The 12,044-nt window shown below is 48.4% G+C and overlaps 1 protein-coding gene across 2 annotated transcripts in view; it reads right to left on the bottom strand.

Moving 5' to 3' along the window:
• TMOD1 (tropomodulin 1) overlaps positions 1–12,044 on the bottom strand; it is a 95,836-nt gene that overhangs the window by 66,206 nt on the left and 17,586 nt on the right. Inside the window, exons 1-2 of one of the 2 annotated variants that reach the window (XM_074395079.1) lie at positions 8,435–8,536; positions 6,517–6,681 (exon numbers count right to left, since the gene is read on the bottom strand). In XM_074395079.1, the coding sequence (XP_074251180.1) occupies positions 6,517–6,636 (120 nt within the window). In that variant the 5' untranslated portion in view covers positions 6,637–6,681; positions 8,435–8,536. Of the gene's footprint in view, positions 1–6,516; positions 6,682–8,434; positions 8,537–12,044 lie in introns of those variants that run through there. The other variant, XM_003940067.4, reaches the window with a different exon arrangement.

The raw sequence follows: 12,044 nt of genomic DNA, 5'->3' as shown, positions 1-12,044 counted from the left end.
TCCCCAATATGCTGAGTTTCCCTTGGGCGAGTCCCAGAGGTGTTCCCAGGAAATAGTGGTGAACAGCAGAGGTTACCGGGCCAAGACTCTCAAGGTTGGAATCCCAGCCCCACTCAGATTGCATCCTGGGAGGTTACTTCATATCTCTAAGCCTTGGCTTCTCCATCTTTAAAATGGGGCTAATGACTGAACCTTCCCAGAGGACTAAATGGGATAATCACGTAGGGCTTTGCTAATGGCACACTCAGGAAGTATTGAGTGTCTATTGCTCATGTGAGAACTGTACACTGCTCCCTGCAAAAGTCACAGTGACTTGTCATTCTCAAAACTGCTCTCTGTGCTGCCCCCACTGCCTGGTACAAAGGCAATCTGAACTGAGGAGTTGGCTCCGCTTCAGAGCAGCATCCACTTAGCTCCAGAGAGACGAGAAAGGGCAGATCCTCTGGGGAATCGGTCAACAGCGGATACTTTTAGCACATGAAGCATTCCTTTCCCAAGGGAGTCCAAGTGCAACAATCTCATGATAAGCTCGAGTTTTTCCAGAGTGAGAGATAGAAAGTTTTGGGGACTTTTTTTTTTTTTTTTTTTTTTTTAATGTGCACAAGTTTGGAATCCTCTGCTGCAAACAGAGCTGCTTTCCAAGTCCTCGTACTCCATTCTGTCACATGACACTGGGGCTTAACAATTGCATAACCAGAAGCGCCACCCCGTGAAGTGTTTGTTGAACTCAGGTACTAAGACAGCCAGGAATGGCTCAGAGAAATCATTTGCGGTTAGAGCCGAAGGGGGCTTCTGAGGCCATCTAGGCCAACTGCATCCATTTTACAGAAGGGAAAACTGAGACACGAAGAAGGAAAATCCTGTGCCCAAGTCCAGAGCAGAGCCAGGACTGAAACCTGGGCTTCTGCACCTCAGGCTCTTTCCCAGAAAAAAGGGGGATGATTTTCATACAGCACCCCCACCCACAAAACCAGAGCGCATCTGCAGCCCAAACTATCTCCCTGAACACTCACTCCCATGAAGACTAGGAGTGACATGGCTAGGACTCCAGACGCACACACAGTGGCTCCGCCATCGCCTAGCTGTGGGACTTTGGACAAGTTACTTCATGTCTCAGTTTCCTCATCTGTAAAATGAGGATGATAACAGGGCCTGCCTCCTAGGATCTGGATGATGGTCAAATGAGTTAAAATTTTCAAAGTCCTTAGAACAGCATCTGCACACAGTGAGTGCCATGTAAGCACTCATTAAACAAAAATCAAAACTGGAGAAATGTGAAGGCTGGGCACGGTGGCTCATGTCTGTAATCCTAGCACTTTGGGAGGCTGAGGTGGGTGGATCACAAGGTCAGGAGTTCAAGACCAGCCTGGCCAAGATGGTGAAATCTGTCTCTACTAAAAATACAAAAATTAGCTGGGCATGGTGGCACATGCCTATAGTCCTAGCTATTCGGAAGGCTGGGTCAGGAGAATTGCTTGAACCCGGGAGGTGGAGGTTGCAGTGAGCTGCAATTGTGCCACTGCACACCAGCCTGGGTGACAGGGCAAGACTCCATCTCCAAACAAACAAGCGAGCAAGCAAGCAAACAAACAAAAAACAAAACCAGAGGAATGTGGACTACAACAGAGAGGGCAGTGGCCTGGGTGCCAAGGGATCAGGGTTCTGATCTGGTTCTGCTTGTGTGTGACCCAGAGCGGGTTCTTGCCCCTCCCTGGGCTCTGCTTGAGCTCAGAAGCGGTGGGAGGGGCGGACACCTGCCAGGAGTCTCTCGTGGTCTGCATATCTTTGGCCTCTCCCTGTGCTGTGATTTCAGAGCACGGGCCAAGCAAGGGTGAAAGTAGAACTGGAACGTTTGTCCGTCTCAAAAAAACAAAAAAACAAACAAAAAAAAACAAACAAAAACCAAAAAAACAAAAACCAAAAAACCAAAAAAGGGAGGCCCTCTAGGCCTTTTCAAATCTCACAAACTGTCTTGCAAATCAGGTAACAGAGCTGATCTCAGTGAAGGGGCCGATTGTGTGGCTGGGACAGAAACCCACTGGCCTCCATTATCTCCTATCCTCTCTCCGGTTTCTCTTCTCTTCTCTTTGAATGGAGAAAGGGGTCTTTGAAAATGCCAACTGGGAAACCACAGTGGTGTGAGAATCGCAGGTCTCAGGGGGCCCATGCCGGCGCCCACATCCCTGTGCTCAATTACTCTTCTCCTGCCAGAGCTGGACCCGCGCACACTCTGGAGCCTGTTTGGAAATCCGAGTCTCTGCGCCTGCCTGGGTCCTGTGACCCTCGGCAAGCTGAGCCCCAGGTGCTCTGCCCCTCCAGTTGCCCCAGCGGACTGTCCCTGCCCTGCTAATCACCTGGGTGGGAGAGCCGGCCGAATACTCTGACATGCGGGGTGGCAGACCGGCGGGAGCTCTTTACCAGTTTGGGGGTGAAAGGGAATGCAGTTCCTGGTGGATGTACTCTGGGTTCGGAGCGGCCTCCTCCATCTGCCCCCCTCCACTCCCAGGCCTGATGCTTGGCTCTGACCCTTGTCATCATCATCACCTGTCCTATTTGCAGCCACAGCCTGATCTAACCTCATCCCCACGTAGCAGCTCAGGGCAATTCTAACAGCCCAAAAGACCTGCGGGGCCCTCAGGTGCACTTCCCTCTGGGAATGGCAAAGATTCCCCCGAGGGAGCGCCTCCCAACTCTCACCTATCTACCTGACACCCCTCCAGTCCATATGTCCTCAGCATCAGCTCCCCAAAACACCAAGCCCTCTGAGTCTCTGACCCTCAAGGGTTCCCCGAACCTACTGAGCAAAGTCTGAACCCTTCAGTCGGCCTCGCCACTCCCCCTGCCCCGGTGTTATCTAGCCCAATCCCCTCCCCACCACTTTCTAGTGGCATCTGACCCTCCACAGAAACCACACTGAGACTCCCATCCCTAATTACCTTCCCTACACAACACTTTCCTGTGGCCTTTCTCAAGGCCCTCACCCGGCCTGGAATTAGAAAAATCCGGGGCCCAGTTCCAGTATCACCTGCTCTGTGACGCCTCGCACCAGTAAGAGTTAATTTCCTTGCAGAGCTTCCTGTCTGCTCTGGGTAGAACCAGCCTGTGCTCCTGGAAGGCAGAGTCCCAGCCAGGCTCCCCTGTTGGTGGCCAGCACAGTGCCTGGTGCTCGGCAGGTAACTGAGTCACATTCATTGAGTCAACTGGAAGTGGCTGTATGCCCCTTTTGTCGTTCCTTTATAGAACTGTTTGTTCCTGGAAGTCTGTGTGACAGTGATCTAGGATAGAGTTAGAACAGAATAATTTTACAGCTTGATTTTTCCTTGCCTACATGGCTTGTTTTCACTGAAACACAGGCTAATGGGGAGAGACGATGCGGGGGAAGGAGGAACGCAAAGCTCTTTCCACCAGTGCCGACTTCTGATCAACCTGAGCAGCCTCATCAGGAAACCAGCTTGTCGTGGCAGGCAGGGGAAGGTAGTGAATATCAGGAAGAGGAGGACACTCTGCTGGAGGGATGTGAAATTCTCTGGGGGCTGGGACCCAGGAGCCCTAGGCAAGCATTCTGGGTTCTCTAGAATGAAGCCACTTAATCATACCTGGGTATAAGACCAGGTTATAAGTCAGGTTAGCTTAAGCCTGAAAGTGACCAACCAACTCTGTTATTCCATGGATGGGGCCACTGAGGTCTAGGAAGGACGGCAGCTGGTCCAAGGTCACAAGGAGTGAAAGACACAGGGCTGGGATTGGAAGCCAAACACCGAACTTCTAGGCCTGCGTGTTTCCATCTCAACTGTGCTCCCTGGATGTTAGCAGTGACCATCTGTGGGCGAGTGAGATTGAAGTGTTGTTTTCTTTATGGATCATTGTTAAACTGGAGTCGAGCACTATTAAACCTGTTTTAAAACTGGTTTTTAAAAAGGGTATGAAACACTCAATTTTTAATTAAAAATATATAACATGGAACATTTACTCAGTTCAGTAACTTTCATTATCTACCTTCTCTGTGACGGGCATTGACCCGGGTGCCTGGCATATAGTTGTAAGATGAAGACCGCTGTCTAGTAGGCCACCTACGAACCCCTCTCTTGGTCATGCTCACAGTTTTGTTGTTGTTATTGTTGTTGTTTGTTTGTTTTTTGTTTGAGTCTCTCTCTGTTGCCAGGCTGGAGTACAGTGGTGCGATCTCAGCTCACTGCAACCTCCGCCTCCTGGGTTCAAGTGATTCTCCTGCCTCAGCCTCCTAAATAGCTGGGACTACAGGTGCATGCCACCACATCCAGCTAATTTTTGTATTTTTAGTAGAGCTGGGGTTTCACCATATATGCCAGGATGGTTTTGATCTCTTGACCTCATGATCCACCTGCCTTGCCTTCCAAAGTCCTGGGATTACAGGCATGAACCACCGTACCCAGCCCCATGCTCACAGTTCTAGTGTGACTTGTTAAACCACATACACAACGAAAGAGACTTTTGACTCTTAACGCTGTGTACCCTGACTGCAGGGATGAATTCTGAGCATTAAACACACTTCTAAATGTGCCAGCTATGAAATTCAATGATCAAATGTCAACTGTTAAATGAGAAGGATTCTTCTGGTCCTTTATTTCTTAGTCATTCATTCCATGACACATCTTCTCTACCAGCCTGAAGCAGCTGGCTCGATACAATGGGGTAACGGCCTTTTGAAGACTCAGTTGCAGTGCCAGCTAGGTAGCCACACCTTGCAGGCTGGGGCAACATTCTCCAGAAGGCTGTCTATGCTCTGAATCAGTAGGCCCTTGCTGATGCCATTTCTCCCATAGCTAGGACTCACAGGTCAGGGAATCCAAGTTGGAATGGGAGTGGCACCACTCACCATTACTCCTAGTGACCCACTAGCAAAACTTTTGCTTATTGTTCCCGTGACCCTATGGTCTGCTGGCCTAGAAGTCTTAGTTTCAAAAGAGGAAAGTTCCACTAAGAGACACAAGAATTCCACTAAACTGGAAGTTAAAACTGCCACCAGGCCACTTTGGGCTCCTCATGACTCTGAATCAACGAACAAAGAAGGGAGTTACTGGGCTGGCTGCGGTGATGGATCCTACCAAGGAGAAATTGGATAACTGCTGCACGAGGGAGGTGAGAAAGTCTCGGTCCAGAAACAGGAGAGCCCTTAGGGCATTTTTTTAGTATTACCACGCCCAGTGATTAGGGTCAATGGCAAACTGTAACAAACTAACCCAGGCAGGACTGCTGATGGCCTAGACCTTCCAGGCAAAGAACCACAACGAGCTGAGGTGCTTGCTAAAGGCAAAGAATGCGTAGTTATAAATATTAGCTACAACCACCTGACTAGTTACAGAAATGAAGACTGTAATTGTCATGAGTACTTCCTCTTTATTTTATGAACACGTGTGTGTGTGTGTGTGTGTGTGTGTGTGTGTGTGTGTGTAACAAGTATCTTTGCTTTTTCCCTCTTACTGCCTGGTCATGTAACACAAGATTGTTTGTTATTAACTTTAATGTTTTGATTATATTGGCTTTGTATAATAGGATTCAAGTATCATTAATCTGACATCAAAGTATTTAAGTTACAGGATAGCAAGGAGAAGAATAAACATCACGCATGGACTTTACCTCCTCTTCTGGAATAGGTGATAGTGTGTTTTCCATTGTACCCGGGATAGTTGTATCATGTTAGGTAGAATTACGACATCGTTACTGTCTTTATTTGGAAATTAAGTATGGTTTAAGGCGATGTGTATGTGTGCCAAGTTGACAAGGGGTAGACTGTGATGGTTAATTTTGTATGTCAACTTGACTTGGCCATGGGATGCTCAGACGTTTGGTCAAACATTATTTTGGGTGTGTCTGTGAGGGTGTTTCTGGATGAGTCTAATATTTGAATTAGTAGACTCAGTAAAACAGATTGTTCTCCCTGATAAGGTGGTGGGTGGCAGGTCGGGGTGGGGGTGCAACTAATCAGCTGAAGACCTGGATAGAAAAATAAAGCTGACCCTCCTACAAGTAGAAGGGAATTTCTTCCTGCCTGACTGCCTTGAGCTGGGACATTGGCTTTTTTTTTTTTTTTTGCCTTTGGACTCAAACTAAAACACCTTTTCCCAGACCCAGCTCTTCCTGGGTCTTTGGCCTGTTGGTATTTGTATTGAAACTACACCATTGGCTCTCCTGGGTCTCCACCTTATCAACTGCAGGTCTTGCCGGTCTCTGTAAGTCTATACATACAGTCTCCTTGTGAGCTAACACCTTACAGCAAATCTGTCTTTCTCCCTCTCTCTCTCTCTACACACACACACACACACACACACACACACACACACACACACACCCTATTGGTTCTCTCTTTCTCTGGAGAACGCTGATACAATACATTCAAAGAAAAATCTGTAAAGGCAAAGTTATTCTATTGTCATTGCCATGGAAGGAAAAGGAAGTGGTGGCTTTGGAAGCATCCACCTGTCCCTCCCCAGGTCCCCTGCCCTGGTGACAATGCACTCCCCTTTAGCACCTACTCACATCAGGGTCCAGCTCATCCAGCTCGTTTTCCAGGGTTCTGAGCTCTTCCTCTGTTAGGGCTCCAAGGATTTCATCTTCATCCAGGTCACGGTATTTCTCTAGTTCTCGTCTGTACGACATCGTGGAAGAACTTGTCTGCGTCCGAGTTTCTGTGCTGATTAATACCTACCAGAAAGACAAGAATCTTAGAAAGACCCTTCTTGGATCTGCTCTCTCAGGGCAAATGGAGGCTCATCATTCACACTGGCCTGGGTACATTTTATGAATCGCCAGGATAATCATTACTATGGTGGAATACTACACTAAGTTTGGCTAATTATCTAATAACTTTGCAAGGTAAGGTCCTCGGGGTGTGTAAGTTAATGAATTGTAATTGGTTATAATTGGCATGGACATTAATTACAAGTAAATGGGTAATTATAAATGGCTTAAGAGTGCCTGAAAACAATGTTATTCTTCAAGTAGTTCAAATTCTTTTCTGTATAACTCTCTACCCTCCACCCTCCACCCCAGTGGGAATCATGAATACTGGAAACTGCCAAAAGTGAGTTTAAAAGGGGCAGGGGAGTATCGATGGTTAATTGAGCACCTTCTGCATGCAGGCCCCTCACCTATACCATCTCATTCAATCCTCACAGAAAGTAGTCTATAGAAATAGCTAACTTTACTACTGTATACCAAGCTGTGTGTCAAGTACGTCACAAGGACTTTCTCATTTAACCTATGAGCTAGGCATTTACTATTATCCCCATTTTATAGACAAGGACTTAGAGAAGTCACTTATAGAGTCGCTCAATGGCGTGGTGAGCACACTGCCTAGTCCGGAGCCCCGTTTCCCTCGAGAGGGAGCTGGTTTAGAGGGAAGAGGTGGTTGGCCAGCAGGACCCAAGGGAACCAGGGCTCACCTCTGCTGCCTCCCAGACGGCTCTCTCCTGCTGGAGAAGCCTACCGTTCATTCCCCGTTTCACAGATAACACCCAACAGCTGCGTTTGGACCCTATCTCTGCTACTTCCCATAACTATGACATTTGCAGACCTGTTAACTCATCTGAGCCTCTCCACACACCCTGTAAGTTGGTCTTTTTTTTTTTTTTCTTTTTTATACCTTAAAGATCTTCTTGGATACTAATGGGTCTTTTAATTAAAACATTTTTATTAGAGAAAAAACTGAGGGATGGCCTAGGCTTGAGTCAGGACCCCTGACCTCCTCCTCCATGCTCTCTACTCCACCATGCCACCTCCCCTGAGCTAGGAGGGATAGCAGGACCTCGAGCCCTTCTCTCCTCCAGGTTGGCTAAATGTAGTACTACGCATAGAATCAGTGTGACAGGTTCTATTATGTCTCCTAAAAACTCATACGTAAGGCCGGGTACGGTAGCTCACGCCTGTAATCTTAGCACTTTGGGAGGCTAAGGTGAGAGGATTATTTGAAAAATACAAAAATTAGCCAGGTATGGTTGTGTGCACCTATAGTTCCAGCTACTCAGAAGGCTGAGGTTGGGAGGATCGCTGAGCTCAGGAGGTCAAGGCTGCAGCGAGCCATTTTCCCACCACTGCACTCCAGCCTGGGTGACAGAGATCCAGTCCCAAAAAGGTAAATCAATAAATGAAATAAAAATAAAAATTCATATATTGAAGTTCTAACCCCCAATACCTCAGTAACCTAATATCACATTGAAAGTAAGAATGGGACCTTACTGTGAAATAGGGTCAGTGCAGATATAACTAGTTAAGTTTAGACAACGTTATACGGGATAGGGTGGGGCCCTACTCCAATATATTCTACCTGGCATCCTTGGACATAGACACAGCACACTAGGAGAACACCATGTGACGATGAAGGCAGAGGTTGGGGTGATGCTACTATAAGCCTGAGATTGCCAGCAAGCCACAGAAGCCAGCCCCAGAGGGAACTCACCCTGCCCACACCTTGAACTCAGACTTCCAGCCTCCCAAACTGTGTGGCAGTTACGTTTCTGTGATTTAAGCCACCCAGTGTGTGGCACTGCGTGACAGCAGCCCTGGCAAACTTCTGTAACAGATATGACCTTCTTCACAGCAATGTACATATGCAGACCTCCATGCAAGTCAACCGACCAATCCACCCATGGCTCATCTGTGAAATAACAATGGAATTTTCTAGAGTAGAGAAAAATGAAAAGGAGGAAAGGACAATCAACCAACTGATCCAAAAGCTGGCTTCAGTTGTCAATTAAAAATAATTAAAGTCATCTAAAATGAACTAAAACCAAAGTTCACTAAGCTAACAGAAAAAGTCTCTGTCTCAGAAAGCAGAGGACACATTTTATCAGTGTAAGCCTGTGCATGTGTGGGCCTATTTGCTGGAGAAATCCAAGTATATGACAACTGGCTTGATAAGAAGGATTTGCTTCCCAAATACAGAAAATCCAGTGCTATCCCTTTTTTCTCAGAATGGCTCAGCTTGGCTGTTAGGCCATCTTCCTTTGACCAGACCTCAAGAATGCAATTCTCAGACCATAAATGGCCCCTGCCACTTGATCCATTTCTATTACTTCCAAAGAAAGCCACAACCAGCGGACGGTGCTCTGGTATTCATGAAAAACCTTCCTGAAGGCCCTTAGAGAACAGCACAATTTGGCTTTTCCTAAGTGAAGCCAGGACAGGGAGAGGATCCGTGATCTCCGTGCTGGGGCAAAGAGCGACTCTAATGAAGGGCTCGGAGTCTTCCAGAACCAACTCACAGAGATGTCCACAACTGCCTTCAAATTAGCATCTCTTAGAGGGGCTGCAAACACAACTTTTGGTGTTCAAATGGGTTTGAGGTTATACGAAGTTCCCTAGGACTCTGGCCTGCAGGACTTCTCAGAAATATTGGTATGTGGCTATGCAGTAGATCAGGCGTCCCCAAACTACGGTCCCGCGGGCTGCATGCGGCCCCCTGAGGCCATTTATCCGGCCCCCGGCCGCACTTCAGGAAGGGGCACCTCTTTCATCGGTGGTCAGTGAGAGGAGCACAGCATGTGGCGGCCCTCCAACGGTCTGAGGGACAGTGAACTGGCCCCCTGTGTAAAAAGTTTGGGGACGCCTGCAGTAGAGTCTCCGAGAGGAACAGGTTGCAAGCAGAGTTCCCCAGTCTTTTTGATCATAAAAGCACATCTCTGAGAGACCGCACCCAGAACTGGAATCTCACAAAACCAAGTTTGGAAAGCATACTCTTTGCCTCACCTCTGGTCACGTCAGAACCACACAAGAAGGGACACGGGGACAGGATCAGCTGAGACACACTTCCGGGGACTGTCAGACAGGTTGGGAACCCTGGGAGCTTCTCAGGCTTGTCACCTCTTCCAGCTGCCTCATTTTCTAGATGCTTTATGGTAAAAGCCTTAGAAAACGAGCCACGGACAGATTCTGCAGAATGGACAAGCCAGGCTGAGGGAGCAGGGGAGAAAGAAATCCTTTAGCAAAGCCAGCTTGGGGAAAGCGGGCTGGGAAGAGCCAGAAAAGAAAGGAGGCTACAATTGTGAGGCCTGCTGAAGGAAGGATATGGGGTGAGGCATGAGGCCTCCCTTAGAGATGCCACCCGAGGGGTACAAATCATGAAATTTCCTAAAGAAGTCTCCTCCTACTGGACCCAGGAAAGTTAATGCACCACTTACACGCCTTGGGGTGCTGTTGATTTCTAAAATCCTACTTCACAGGATTTAAAAAGCCCTTTCTAATGTCAAGAGTCCTGTGAATATTATGGAATGATGAGGCGCGACATTCAATCAACTGAGAAGAACCGAAAACTCTAAGGTAAACTATGAAGGTGTCAGTTTCAAGCCACACTCATCCACTTGGCTCACAAGGACGGTTGCTAGGAAGCAGGATTCTCCTCCTGTGGTAGAGGAAGTGGGAGAGCTGGAGGCAGGGAAGAGACAGGGCGGGAGGGAGGCAAAAGCAGTGTATTTAGAGAGCCCACGGCAAGCTCGGTCTTAAAATATGGCTTGGAAGAGATCGTATTTTATTGCTGCTAATAAAAGGCCTCCGTTTCCTAAGAGAAGAGGTGTCAGGGATGGAGCACAGGCTTGGGCTTCACAGGACTTGTGCTTGGAGTGCTAATTGCGACAGTGACTCCCTGGGTGGCCCTTGCTAAGTTCCTTCCCTCCTCTGGGCCTCTGTTTGCTCCTCTGGAAAATGAAAGCACTGACTGACCCAGCTGGTTTTCTAATCTACGACAACAGGAGATCTCAGGCTCTGAGAACGTGCCTCCAGGGCGCTCTCGCTGTAGAGGGTTAGGGACACGTGAGGGGACTCACTCCTGATTTTACCTCATGTATTTATTTGAGGTTCCATATAAAATTTTACCTGAAGAAAGGATCCTGTGGCTCAAATAAGAAGTGGAATATCTCTGGACTGGGTTTCGTGGTCTGCGTGGTAAGAGGCTAACTGTACTCGCCCCGGAGGGTGTTGTGAGGGTCATGGGCAGCCAGCAGATGAGGCTATAGCCTGGGGCTGGTGCCGCAACGGGCTTCACAGATCTTAGCCGTTGCGATGAGGCTGTCACTGCTGGAGTCTCTACTTCCTTTCCCCACAACCACACTGTCCTCAGACCCTAAGCTACCTCAGGAGAGGACCTACGTTCCATATGTCTTCATGTCCCTGTGCCTTGCCCTGTGCCTGGTCCAGGGTGTCACCTGAGGAGTGGGGGAGGAGCACCCCTGGCTTCCGGTCTAGGGTTGTTGGAATGCTGGCAAGTCCCTTCTCTTCTCAGATGCTCTCTGTTTTCCCATCTTTATTTCGGAAAGATTGGACCAGGTCTGTGGGGACTGAAAGTCTGAGAGGGGAGGGGTGGGCAGAAAGGGGGTGATGAAGCGTCTGCGGCTCCCAGCATGGCCCACCCACAGCAGCTTCTCTGTGATCGAGCAAGAGTTGGTGAGAGCAATAAAAGGACAGGTAAATACACTTAAAACGCCCTTGCAAACTCAAGCCTTCCACATTGGTGTCTATTTTACGCTTACAGTGTATCTGGCCACCTCACCTCCCCATGACAGAAGCCTTAAGCCTCCACCAAATATGAAAAAATAGAATTTACAAGCTGTGCCAGGAAGTAGCACTCGGCAGATTGGACCGTAAAGATGAAGGGGTCAAGGGCTGAGGCCATCCGTCATGAAAGCTCCGAGAAGGCGCAGCTCCTGGAGTACACAAGGCTCTTTTAAATCTTTCACGGGCGGCCGGTCCAGTCGCTTCTGCTAATGGCTTCTCCAGCACTGCCCGCCCATGTGGGAACACTTCGGAGGAGGCACTTAGGCAGCATCATCTTGATTTATGGACCGCGCTTCCTTGAGCTCAGGAAGAGCTGAGTCACAAGTTCAAATAAATATTTTCCAGTTATACTGACTCATTATTTTAGCCACAGTGAACATCTTGAGGATGAGAAGGCAAGGTTGACTTAGAAAGTTCATCCTGGCCGGGCGCGGTGGCTCATGCCAGCACTTTAGGAGGCCGAGGCGGGCAGATCACGAGGTCAAGAGATCAAGACCACTCTGGCCAAGAGGGCGAAACCC

Source organism: Saimiri boliviensis, chromosome 2, assembly GCF_048565385.1.
Source record: "Saimiri boliviensis isolate mSaiBol1 chromosome 2, mSaiBol1.pri, whole genome shotgun sequence".
Classification (NCBI taxonomy): domain Eukaryota; kingdom Metazoa; phylum Chordata; class Mammalia; order Primates; family Cebidae; genus Saimiri; species Saimiri boliviensis.
The sequence above is the reverse complement of the archived record's forward strand: the minus strand, read 5'-3'. Positions and strand labels throughout refer to the sequence as shown.